This window comes from Anopheles coluzzii, chromosome 3, assembly GCF_943734685.1.
Source record: "Anopheles coluzzii chromosome 3, AcolN3, whole genome shotgun sequence".
NCBI lineage: Eukaryota > Metazoa > Arthropoda > Insecta > Diptera > Culicidae > Anopheles > Anopheles coluzzii.
In genome coordinates, this window is record NC_064671.1 from 30,003,321 (window position 1) to 30,014,804 (window position 11,484).

At 46.2% G+C, this 11,484-nt stretch overlaps 2 protein-coding genes and 1 long non-coding RNA gene across 6 annotated transcripts in view; 1 reads left to right on the forward strand and 2 right to left on the reverse strand.

The window, feature by feature from the left end:
• The window catches only part of LOC120956542 (protein PRRC1-like), a 261,026-nt gene extending 257,497 nt beyond the window's left edge, over window positions 1-3,529 (reverse strand). For all 3 annotated transcript variants that reach the window (XR_007452751.1, XR_007452750.1, XM_049610427.1), the window contains exons 1-4: window positions 2,855-3,529; window positions 2,688-2,790; window positions 2,432-2,602; window positions 2,159-2,348 (exon numbers count right to left, since the gene is read on the reverse strand). Coding sequence is in view for 1 of the 3 variants with exons in the window: in XM_049610427.1 (XP_049466384.1) it covers window positions 2,159-2,348; window positions 2,432-2,602; window positions 2,688-2,790; window positions 2,855-3,365 (975 nt within the window). In the remaining 2 variants the exon portion in view is untranslated. The remainder of the gene's footprint in view (window positions 1-2,158; window positions 2,349-2,431; window positions 2,603-2,687; window positions 2,791-2,854) is intronic.
• Window positions 3,530-3,768: 239 nt separating this feature from the next.
• On the forward strand, window positions 3,769-9,202 carry LOC120956473 (sorting nexin-2). Of its 2 annotated transcripts, none has more exons than XM_040377955.2 (5): window positions 3,769-4,407; window positions 4,923-5,047; window positions 5,137-6,025; window positions 6,094-6,246; window positions 6,316-9,202. In XM_040377955.2, the coding sequence occupies exons 1-5, from the start codon at window positions 4,273-4,275 to the stop codon at window positions 6,364-6,366; spliced, it is 1,353 nt and encodes a 450-aa protein (XP_040233889.1). In that variant the 5' UTR covers window positions 3,769-4,272; the 3' UTR covers window positions 6,367-9,202. The 2 variants fall into 2 exon arrangements, with proteins under 2 accessions (XP_040233889.1, XP_040233890.1); XM_040377956.2 differs by having other exon boundaries at window positions 3,772-4,407; window positions 4,926-5,047.
• On the reverse strand, window positions 7,757-10,558 carry LOC120956475 (uncharacterized). The gene is made up of 2 exons (XR_007452752.1): window positions 9,512-10,558; window positions 7,757-9,437 (listed from the first exon to the last, which is right to left on the reverse strand). It is a non-coding gene; the product is annotated as an uncharacterized LOC120956475 (long non-coding RNA).
• Window positions 10,559-11,484: the final 926 nt, after the last annotated feature.

The window sequence follows — 11,484 nt, forward strand, 5'->3', positions numbered from 1 at the left end:
ACTCATGGTAATGAGTTAGCCGGAAGTTTGCAATAATCCGAGCGACACCACTGCTGCCAGCCTGATACTTGAACAGCGGAAGGAAAAGTACACGCACATGGACGCAACTGTAATGCTTTTAACCCTAATTTTTGGCACATTCTTTAGCTTCAGCTCGATGTAATAAATCATGCAGTGGTAGCTGCATCCACACGGAGTTGGACTAAACCTCCTTTGTCTATCCTGTTGCACACCACATTGTTTAGATGGGGTGTAGATTTAGTGGTGTTTGCGTGACTCTGCAGCTGCAGCGATGCGAAATATTGCACGTGACCGCATAGTGAAGGGATGAGTTTTGGGGAGAGGATTTAAAGATTTTCAATGTGGTAAGCTTTATTTCGTACGATGAAAGAGAATTTGCCATGATTTTCGCTTATCAGAAATATGTAATTATTATTGCAAATGCCGCTCGCAGCAACGCTTTGGTATGAATATTCTATTATGTACTAAATACCAAAAGCAAAATTGCTCATTCTAAGAACGGTTTTTAATTTTACTGACCAAACACCGCCACTTGTACGTCGAACGGTTGCTTCGGGTTCGCTGAAAGCAATTTTAATATTCGCAATTCAAATATATTCCTAATTTAGCTTACAAACATGTGGGCAAGAGCATGGGCGTCCATTCCGAAGAATTAATTATAAATTGTGTAAATGAGTATCGTGAGTGGCGGGTGTCCGTTTTCACTACAAAAGATTTTAGTTATTTTATACGAAACGGGTCCATATTACTGTCCAATAAATTAACTATTATCAGATATCACATCAAAACGACAATCACACAGTAATCGGATCTACTCGTTGTATTTGCCGTTGCTAATTATAGTTATCAGCATTTCAAAAGACTTAATTTAACACAAATTGTGCTACATTCAACACGATAGCCACTCATCAGTACCATTCGGTTTCCAATTAAACAACTTTTTCAATATGCAATGAAATGCTATAATTAACACCCAACGGGGGATGCAAAAAAGCAGCAAGAATATAATGCAATACTGTACATATTCAGGCAAACAATAAACCAAAATAAAAGTGCAATTCAACGAAACCCGAAACCACACACACACACACACACAAATGGTCTCATCATACTTTTACCACACCGGTTCGATTTAATTGCGTTTATATTCATTCTCTCTTTGACTCCCCCATCATGCCAATACTTTAAACAGGTAGTACAGAAAGCGTGTCGGTTAAGGAAATAATTATTTGCATTTGTTTGTGTTTGTTTACCTCTGTGTCCGGTCAACCGCTCAAAGTGTGAAAGGTGCACATTAAAAAATGCTCTTTTTTAAGTACAACCATGCCAGACAACTGGCACTAATGTGGTTTGCATCCTTTACAGGTCTGTTTTTTTTTGTAGTGTTTCTGGTTGAGGGGTTTTCATACAACATTAACACACAAGTACAACATTAACACACCATAAAGAGAAGGAAATCCGACCACAGATTTCGCTCTATTTTGTATGGCTAACAACAATAACGTTCAAACAGGAGTAAATGTAAACGTAATTCCCACGTAATTGATAAAGCACAAAAGGAACAACTACAGATAATGTAATTTGTGCTATATTATCACCCATTTTTCATTCTACTCGCATAATGAAAGTAAAGCCCTTTTCAACACAATGAAAGCTAAGCTACACACAAACGATGGTATTACGCCCACAAAGCATTACAACTACCGCTTGTTGGTGGTAAATTAATGTTTTTAATAGTTTTCTGATTTATCGCCCATTTGGCATGCTTCTCATTCGCTCATTTCTTTTACACTCTGCTTGATAGTCCGATTAAGCAGAATAGTGGAAAAGCGTTAAACAGTAGTAAAAAAAAGCTACACTGAACTCATTCCGGCTAACGGCAATGAGGGGTTTCATTGAGCAGGATAGGGAGTAAAGAAAACATATTAAATTATCGTCCATATAGCGGATTAAGCGCCTTTTCATTTGCAGATCAGAGGAGAAAGCTGAATGGGATTTAGTATAAAAAAGACGAACGAGAAATGCAAGGCAAAACTACATCAGTATTAATTCCCACCATCCGAAGGAAAGCCATTTCAAAGAGAAATGGCCACAGTTTTGTAATCAAAGAAAGGCAGTCAAAGCAATGCAGACTTACATTCAGATTCCTGGCCATAACGCTACCAACGGTAGTTGCGAATCCGGTATCCTTCAGCATATAATCCTCGGGCGTGTCGGCTTGCAGGGCCGCAATGACCGGCAGCGGTATCGGCGTCATCTGCGTCACCGTTTTCAGGAGGATATTTTTCGCATAATCGAACAGTACGATCGCACCGGCCTCGAACCATCTGTGGGAAGGGATTAATTTAATTTTAATTTTCTTTTGCTAAAATAAAAATCGGATTTTTGCTTCAAGAAACGCTCCACTTACTGGTCGGGAAAGAGTTCTACGACAAAGTTCTCCACCGCCACCACCGGCAGATGATCGTCCACGCGGGGATTTTCAGCCCGAATGCTGTTGATACGATGCTCGGCGCCCTTTAGGCCGGCGGCAAACCCAACTGGCTGGGCGGCAATGCCAACCGCTTGGGCGGCCAGACCACTGTGAAAAGGAATAGGAAAATAATCCACAATAAAATCGTCAAAATTCCGCTACATTTGTCCCAACGAAATAAATCACAACTCACATGATGGTCGCCTTGCCAAATACTGTCTGAAATGCTTCCCGTATCGGGCGAACCTTGTCGTCTTTGTCCGATGCCACAATCACCTCCGTATCGCCACCGGAATCTGCAACAAAAAAGGTTTCAAGTTCAGCAAAAAGCTTTCCCCGTTTTATATATTATTCCCTTACTTATGTACTCCTTCATCTGCGGATCCAGCGTGGTAACGATCGTGTCGACCGAGTTCTTCGCCTTTTCGGCCACCTTCTGCAGAATGCCACTGCCCGACACGGCACCCTTCATCCACCCGAACAGGGCCGAGCCGCCCTGTGTGATGGGGCTGAGGGCCGCCGCGACCGGTTCCGGGTTCAGGATCATGCTGGCAAAATCTCTCCCCACGGGCTGGTCGGGCAGCGTCGGTTCGGCCGGGTGCACACCAGCAGCGGCCGCCATTGCCTGTTCGGCAGTAAACTGCGACGTGTCCTTGCTGGCAGGAATCGCCGGACTGAACGTGGTCGGTATGAACGGATCCGTTTCCTCCCTCTTCGTCGTATCGTCTACGGTGACCATCGGGGCGGCAGGCGGCACACTTTCCGCACCAGCTGGTGGTGCTGCCACGTTCGCCGTAATGAAGCTGGGCAGCTCGGAGGGTGGGCCCACGTTCGACAGGATGTTTCCCGTTTTCTTCTTCGGATCGCTCATTGTGCTGTTGGATGCTGTTGCAGTGGTCAAATTGAATAAAACACTCGATACACGGCCACTTATTGTGCGACGCAGAATAAATGTAACAAAAGTAAAACGAACGCGAACAGCCGATTCTGAGCTACGTTTATTTTGCTCCGTTGTTTGTTTATATTTTGATGGCTTTTTAGTACAGCGCCGTGCACTGTGGGAATTTCGTTCTGTGCGCACCTTGGCAATATATTTTGAATGCATTTATTTTCACATTTTCACATTTAAGATGTATAAAAATGGAAAACAAAGTTGACTTGAATGATTAAATATGATTTTACAAACACATTGTGCAGTTATTTTCTTCAATTTCATTAAATTCCTCACCAAATTTCCACTCACCGCGCTGTGTACACCTTGGTTGTACTAAAAATCTCGCACCCGCAGTTGACAGCTGCCCGTGTCTTCGTTTTCTCCGCATGACGTTTCTTGTTTTTGCTGACGACAAGTGCAGTTTCAGAAATTGCTTTACTCATCTCGCCGATTTTTCGCGTACCAAAGATAAGTGCAAGTAACTTTCGCTTCCCTTTTTGCTCCCCCGTCCGGTGTTGCACATTCCATGCTGCACCGTAGTTCGGATGTGCCGCACGGTAGCATAACTGGCAGTGCAAATTAATCGGCCCCGAAATCTGTCCGACCCTCCCAACGGGTACGCGTCCTTTGTTTTGTGGGGAGAAAAGCGCCGCTGCTGATAGTCAAAAGGTCCCCCCCAGAACGGTGACGAGCGAGAGCCATTGTTGCTTGAGGTCTTAGTGATAGTCGTGACGCGACCGCGGATAAAGGATAAAGAAAGTCTACGTCGTCTGGAAAGCGATTGTGCCGCTATACCGACCCGGGACCACTCCCGTTCAAAAGCAGCAAGAGCAGCAGCAGCAAAATGGACACCAACGGTACCTTGGAGCATGATGGAGAGACGGAGCAAACGCAAAAACAACAGCCAGCATTCGACAATGTTGATATCACGTCGCCGGACGACGAAAACGAGAACGATATCTTTGAGTCGGCGATACAGGTTCGTGTGTCTTCCGGGGACTTTCCTTTCCTTTCCTTGTCGACTTTTCTTATCAACAGCGGGCCCCCGTTGCACTGTGTGTATGTGTGTTGTGTTGGCTGCAACTTTCACACCCATCCCAAACCTTCACCGCCACTGCCAGGCGCCACCTTGCCCTCAGACCACCAATACTATTAAATTAAATTAAATTTGATTGAATTACGTTATGCGGGGTGCATCATAATTGGCAGCGATAAGCCGTGTGCTGGTGCCACCTAGCCCATGCTTTGGCTGTGGGTGATTCAGGGGGATGTAGAGAGGGGGAAGCGGAGGGAGAACGCCTTTTTGCCAAATGCTCATCACACCCGCTTTAGCTCTGTGATTCATCAGCATACGGCAAACAGGCCCCGCAGATTACGATAAGAAAATCTTCAATGGGCGTTTTATGCGTGGTGCGTCGTTTACGATCTCCCTTCCTTCTTTTTTCACGCTTCGTTGTTCTACACACACACACTTTATCGTTTTGTTTTCGTCAGCAGGAACCACTATCGCCCGTACTGGAGGACGTGCCGACGGACGAGGCGGGGGATACGTTTATCGAAATAGTTGTTGCTGACCCGCAGAAAGTGGGCGACGGCATGGGTTCATATTTGGCGTACAAGTATGTAGTCCCTAAACGGCACACATTGTATTGATTAATGATTCACAAATAATCTGAATCTTTTTTTTTTCACTCTCTCCTCCACGCAGAGTGTCCACAAAGACAAACATTCTGAAGTTTAAAAAGCGACAGTTCTTCACGATGCGCCGGTTCAGCGATTTCCTCGGTCTGCACGATCTGCTCGTAAGCAAGTACCTGCGCATGGGGCGCATCATACCGCCCGCGCCGGAAAAGAACATCATCGGCACGACCAAGGTGCGGATGGGCAGCCAGCCGCAGGCGGAAGCCGGCGCGGGCGTCAACCTGGAGTGGATCGAGAATCGGCGCGCCTCGCTCGAACGCTTCCTGAACCGGGTCGCCCAGCATCCGGTCCTGTGCCAGGATACGGACTTTGTCAACTTCCTCGAAAGCGACCAGGAGCTGCCGCGTGCCGTCAACACGGCCGCCCTGAGCGGTGCCGGCGTGATGCGCCTCTTTAACAAGGTCGGCGAAACGGTCAACAAGATCACGTACAAGATGGATGAGAACGATCCGTGGTTTAACGACAAGATCAGCGAGGTCGAAACGATCGATGCACACATGCAGAAGCTGCACTCCGCCATCAAGGCGCTGGTGTCGCATCGCAAGGAGCTGGCCACGCTGACCGGCGGTGTCGCGAAGTCGGCCGCACTGTTGAGCACGTGCGAGGAGCATACCGGACTGTCGCAGGCCCTGTCGCAGCTGGCGGACGTGGAGGAGAAGGTGGAACTGTTGCGCTCCGAGCAGGCCAACTCGGACCTGTACATCCTGTCGGAGACGATCAAGGACTACATTGGGCTGTTCGGTGCTATCAAGGATGTGTTTCACGAGCGGGTGAAAGTGTTCCAGAACTGGCAGCACGCCCAGATGCAGCTGACCAAGAAGCGGGAAAACAAGGCGAAGCTCGAGCTGCAGGATCGACGCGACAAGCTGGAGTTTGCGCAGAAGGAGGTGGAAGAGGTAGAAAGGCCCAGAATGAGTAGTTTTTTTTTTTTTTGTTCTAAAACGTCTTTTCGCTACCGTTACAGTGGGAGGGCAAGGTGCAGCGGTGTCAGAAGGAGTTTGACAATATTTCCAGTGAAATCAAGAAGGAGATGGAACGCTTCGAGCTGGCTCGTGCACGCGATTTCAAGTCGACCATCATCAAATATCTGGAAGATCAAATGGCACACCAGCAGCAGGTAAGCTTCATCGCTAGAAGTACAACCTTTTTAGCATCGGAAACACTAATCTTCGCTCTCCCTAACCAGCAAATGCGATACTGGGAAGCGATCGTACCGGTTGCCCGTGACATTGCATGAGAGGAACCGAACGCGTTGAATCCGCCCATCCTGTACGACGACGACGACGAAGACCGTGTTCCGACGACTGACAAACTGCGCCTCTCGATTAATTTAGTCGACTCCAATGCTAGGATATCGTAGGACGGCACACTGCCCGGGTGTGTGGTGTAGCTGCGGCCGAGGAGGATGGCCAATGATTTGCGCACGGCTTCATAAACACAACCCAGACAAAGACCTGCAGATTGTTTGATAGTGATGCTGTGCTAGACGATTGTTGTGTGGGTGAGAGTTGATCTAAGATTTCTTACGCCTCATTTCACTGCTCTATATCCTGCCCTCCCTCTCTGCTCTCTCGCCACAAGCCCTTTCGACTATTAGGAAGGAAAGGGGCAAAAAGGGTTTCCTTAAGATGCAAGCTACGCTCATGTTGCACTAAATAACGCGAGGGATTGGGGGAAGGAGGGAAGGAGAAGAAAGGATAATATCGAACGACCAAAAGTGTGATGTGTATTTGTAAATAATGATAGCGCGAGGCAAAGAAGTAAAAAACAAGTAACGTGTAATCCCATGCAACACACCATTCATACAAAATCCCCGTTTAGAAGCAGTAGAAATTCGCTTAGGATGCTGAAATGTTAGTAACAAACACACATAGAGAGAGGCACACACACACATACAGTCACCGCAATGGCTGATGGCCACTAGTTAATTAGGCTTCACAGTGTTGCTTCTACTACCCGGTCTTACACATATCTTCCCCCCGTTACACGTAGTTAAACAACCCGCGGCACCCGGAACACTCACGCAGACACCTTTGTTGCCTTTCTGTTTAGATATCGATTTAGTGCATTTGTTACACGTTTTCGTACGTAACACAGAAACACACACACAACTATGTATGTAAATATGTTTGTTTTGAAACAGTTGCGTAGTCACGTCACGTGTACTGCCTCCAAAGTGTCCAAGAGAACGTTTCAACAGAAAAAGGGATACACATGTGGGTACCAAAATTCTCGAATAAGCTAACAATCGGGCACAGCGTGGGTCAGTATGAAAGCCCAAACTTGGTTAAACCTTTAGAGATTCCTCTGCTAATAATTGTTAGTATATGCTAATTTCGTGATGTATGTTTCAAACATGATCGGTTTTTTGCAATTTCAGTCCAATTAGAGGGCGGTGTGAGATATTGTTTTCGTCCAAAAAATTTTCTACACCTTCGTTAAGTTTTGTTTTTATATCAATGCCCCTATGCATAGATAGTAGCTTCTCGCTTAGAGCAAGGAAGTATTACCGAAACGTACGGTACGGTCCCGTCTGTCGAAAGTGGCATCAGTTCGCAAATGTGCTATGCGTAAGGATTTGAAATCATGATAGAATATTTAAAAAACCAATGTGTTTTTCCCCTTCCCTCTCTCTCTCTCCCTCTCTCTCTCTCTTTCTCACTCACACACATTCTCTTTCTCTCTACTCTGTTGATCGTGCGCAGGGCCGGCGCAAAGGATATTGTTACATTTTTTTCATAGGTTAGAACACGTGAACTCTATTAGACTATACAAATATGGTATATGCATACAAAACTAAAAGTCTTATAAATTTATTTCCATTTTGGATCACTAGAGAGGAAGCGCGCCGTGCTGAAAAGGTGGAAAGGGGTGAACAAGATAATCAAAGGCGCAAGAGCGTGTGCCGCAAAACAAAACGGATTTGAACGGGAATCCGTGTGTGCAGGAGGAAGTAGATGAAGTCGATGTTTTGCATTAGATAGGAAGGATGGATGGAAAAAAGGAGACAAGTATCATAACAACAGTTTTAAGGTAAATCAATCGTATGTTCCGTTATTACGTTCAATGCTGTGCTTAAATCTTACTCCAAAAGATGAATATTGCCGGGACAGTAAATTTGTAAACACCTTTTGCGATAACACTACAATTAAAATCCTACACTCCGTTCGGTATCTCGATCGCCAAATTGAACAAGCTTGAAACAATCAAAACATGGAAATCATCCCCGCCCACGGCTAGCGAATCATTTTTGTGTGTAGCATTGTATTTAATACTTTCGATAATCAACGCTTTGCGGCTACAGTGTAGATTCGTTATTTATTGTTTAATTTTTGGTGCGCCTAGTAATGCATTAGTGGGAGGGCATGCTGTGGACACCTCAGGCATTCCAGTACGAGTAGGTACGAGACGCTATTTTGTCCCGCCCCTGATTTACTTACCTACGAACCACGCCGTCTCTCATACCTCGATTCGCGTAGCATTTATGTAAAAAAAAGGTAAACAAGCTAAAAAGAAGCAACCGAAAGCGCATACTTCCCATGTATTCCCGATGGATGATGCAATCTGTGTTCTCGTAGATGTATGCCGCGTGTTTTAATGGATGTGCGTGTGATAATAATCGAAAACAAGGGCAAGAAAATGTGACTAATGCGGCAGTAGAGATAGTAGGGCTTCAAGCTTCATCATGTACCACTGTTTTCTAAACTGCTTGCACGATCTTGAGCGCATCGATATAGAGATTCTCTTTGTGTAGGATGTTTCCTCTCCTGTAGAATGAGCCTTTCTGCCGGGTATAATACACACATATATAGCCCTTCTTGATCGCATTTATTCGCGTCTTTCGTGGTTTTGTTGGGTCAGCAAGTTTAAAGCATTTATAAAGCTGACGGAGAAGGCACATAGAAACACACACACACACACACAAACACACGGTATGTTTAAAAAGCCCTCTGACCGTTGTCCAAGATAATAAGCAAGAATTGTCGAGCAAGATAAAAAACAAACAAACAAACACGTGAGAAATGTTATTATTTCAAAAAATATATATACACATATATATCTATATTCTATTACGAATGCGCGTGTGCGTTGTCCTTTGTCCGAATTCAATGAAACTCCGATGCAGTATCTTAACAGGTAAAGGTAGTCATCTCAATCTCCGATGTGTAATTGAAACAAACATTATTTAACGAGCATTTTCCTCTATTTTTAGGAATATATCTCACTCAACGCACAGCTAAACTACTGCTCTATTGCCATTTCAAACTGGATCAGAATGATGAGATAGTTCGTGACGGCGGCCGCAATCTGAAAACGATACAATCAACCTTCTTTACACTGGCTGGCAATAGAAAATCTTCAAAATTGAAACTGAAAATTACCGAAAACAACACCGTGTAATCCAAAGTGAACATACGGCAGGCGGTGAATTCAATCGGTTGGTGTAACGTTTGTAGAGCAAACACTTCGATCTGGAAACAGATTTGTAAGGGATGGAAGAAACCGATTAATAATCGTCAAATGCAGCTGTGAAAGTAACAGTAGTTCCATACGCTTTGCTTAAGTTTATGATCCATCGGGCTGAGGTTCAGACGTAGCAGCAGCTTTTGCGTTTTTAGTGACTGTGAAAAGATAAAGAGGAATAGAGTTAGTATCGACCAATGTGCAAAAGTAGAAAAGGCAGTTGAAATGTAATCCTAAAGGTTAGTGTTTTAACGTTAATTCAACTCTCTTTTCGTAGTCCTGCTTGTCTAAACGCACCTGCTCGCGTACCAACTCGCACGCCTCGGCAATGCAGTACACCTCAAAGTAGCACAACAGGCAGGTGAACGTTTCGTGTCCGAGGGCGGCAAAAGACAGCTCACTCCGCGTCCGATAGTGTAGGTACAGTAGCTCGAAAAAATGGTACAACTTTGCGCAAAAAAAAAAACGAACACCACAATCAGTAAGCGACGAACCCCCACAGTCTTACTCGTGCGTGTTAAAACCGTCCCATTACCTGCGTGACGATGAACGTCATGCAGAGAAAGCTGCACGACAGCAGCATTTGCTGGTAAAGGTTGTGCGTTTCCGTGCAGCACGCCACGATCCGGCAGCGTGCATCGGCCAGATAGTTGAGCTTGCTCCGCACGTACACCGCATGCTGCAGCCGTGCGTATCCGCGCGCTCTATCGACCAACCCGCCGGTATGCTCCACTATCAGCTGCTTCAAGCGCTCGTTCAGCGCGTAGTGCAGGTTTTGCTGGAACAGCATCACGGCGTAGTACAACGACACCGAACAGATGATGGTCAGCTTGGGATAGTAAAAGATGCACAGCGACAGCAGCTCGCTGCCAATTGCGGTCTCCTCACCCGCGTCGAGCACCGCCAGCACGGCCAGCACGAATGAGCTCGTTACGATCAGCTGGCTGATGGTGATCTTGCGCAAAATGTGCCCCTTGATCCAGCGCTGCGACAGCTCGGTCGCGCTAAACAGCTCCCGCTTCAGCTGAAACAGATCGCGCATCAGCTGCGCAATTTCGAAGCGCTTATGGTAGCGCCGCACCACCGCGGAGAGAAAGGTTTGCAACACGACCTGGCCCTGGATGGCACCGATCGCCTTGTTGACGGCGGATTCTTTGATGCCGTTCCGGTAGCGCATATCGCTCGACAGGAATTGGGCGCTCTGGTAGGTGAAGGTGCAAAGGATCGCTAGCACGATGCTGTACACTACCAGGACGGTCGAGACGCGCAGCTCTTGCCGCTTCCGATCGTACGTGATCGTCAGGTAGCCGAGCAGGGTGGCAATCGTTGTGCTGAATAGCAGCAAACCGTTCACTACTTTGTCGTTTAGCATTGTTTTTGGAGTTGAAGTGAGTTATTACTTTCTACAAAGATTGGGAAACTATCACTGAAGACCACGTGCCGTCATCGATGTGCTTTATATGCGCTCCTATAACGCGATCAATTATTCAAACAATCAAATGAAAAGCAAGCAGCCGCTAAGTGATATGAACACAAGATCAACAAATCAAGCCCGATTACGAAAACAGATTTAATTATGCATCGATTCTAATCACTCACTCTGCCTCCACTGCAGGCGATAATGCTTACCTCTTGCCGCATCTGACCGCACGAGCCCACCACCGCCATCAGGAACATTAAATCCATCGTCACCCAAACGAGCTGCACGATCAAGTGCACCGTGATGACAAGCGGCTGATTCTCCAGCCCACCGGCCAGCTGCGACCATACGCGATAGTAGATGGTGGTCGTGTGGATAAATGCTATCGCAAGGTAGGCTAGCAGCGGTGGACCGAACAGTTCGTTCGCCAGTTCCGCCCCCTGCCAAAGCTGGCCGTAAAAGTCCATCAAG

Coding starts and splice junctions, on each gene's coding strand:
- LOC120956473 (XM_040377955.2), top strand. CDS start 4,273: ATGGACACCAACGGTACCTTGGAGCATGATGGAGAGACGGAGCAAACG. Junction 4,408..4,922: donor TCTTTGAGTCGGCGATACAG/GTTCGTGTGTCT, acceptor TGTTTTCGTCAG/CAGGAACCACTATCGCCCGT. Junction 5,048..5,136: donor GGTTCATATTTGGCGTACAA/GTATGTAGTCCC, acceptor TCCTCCACGCAG/AGTGTCCACAAAGACAAACA.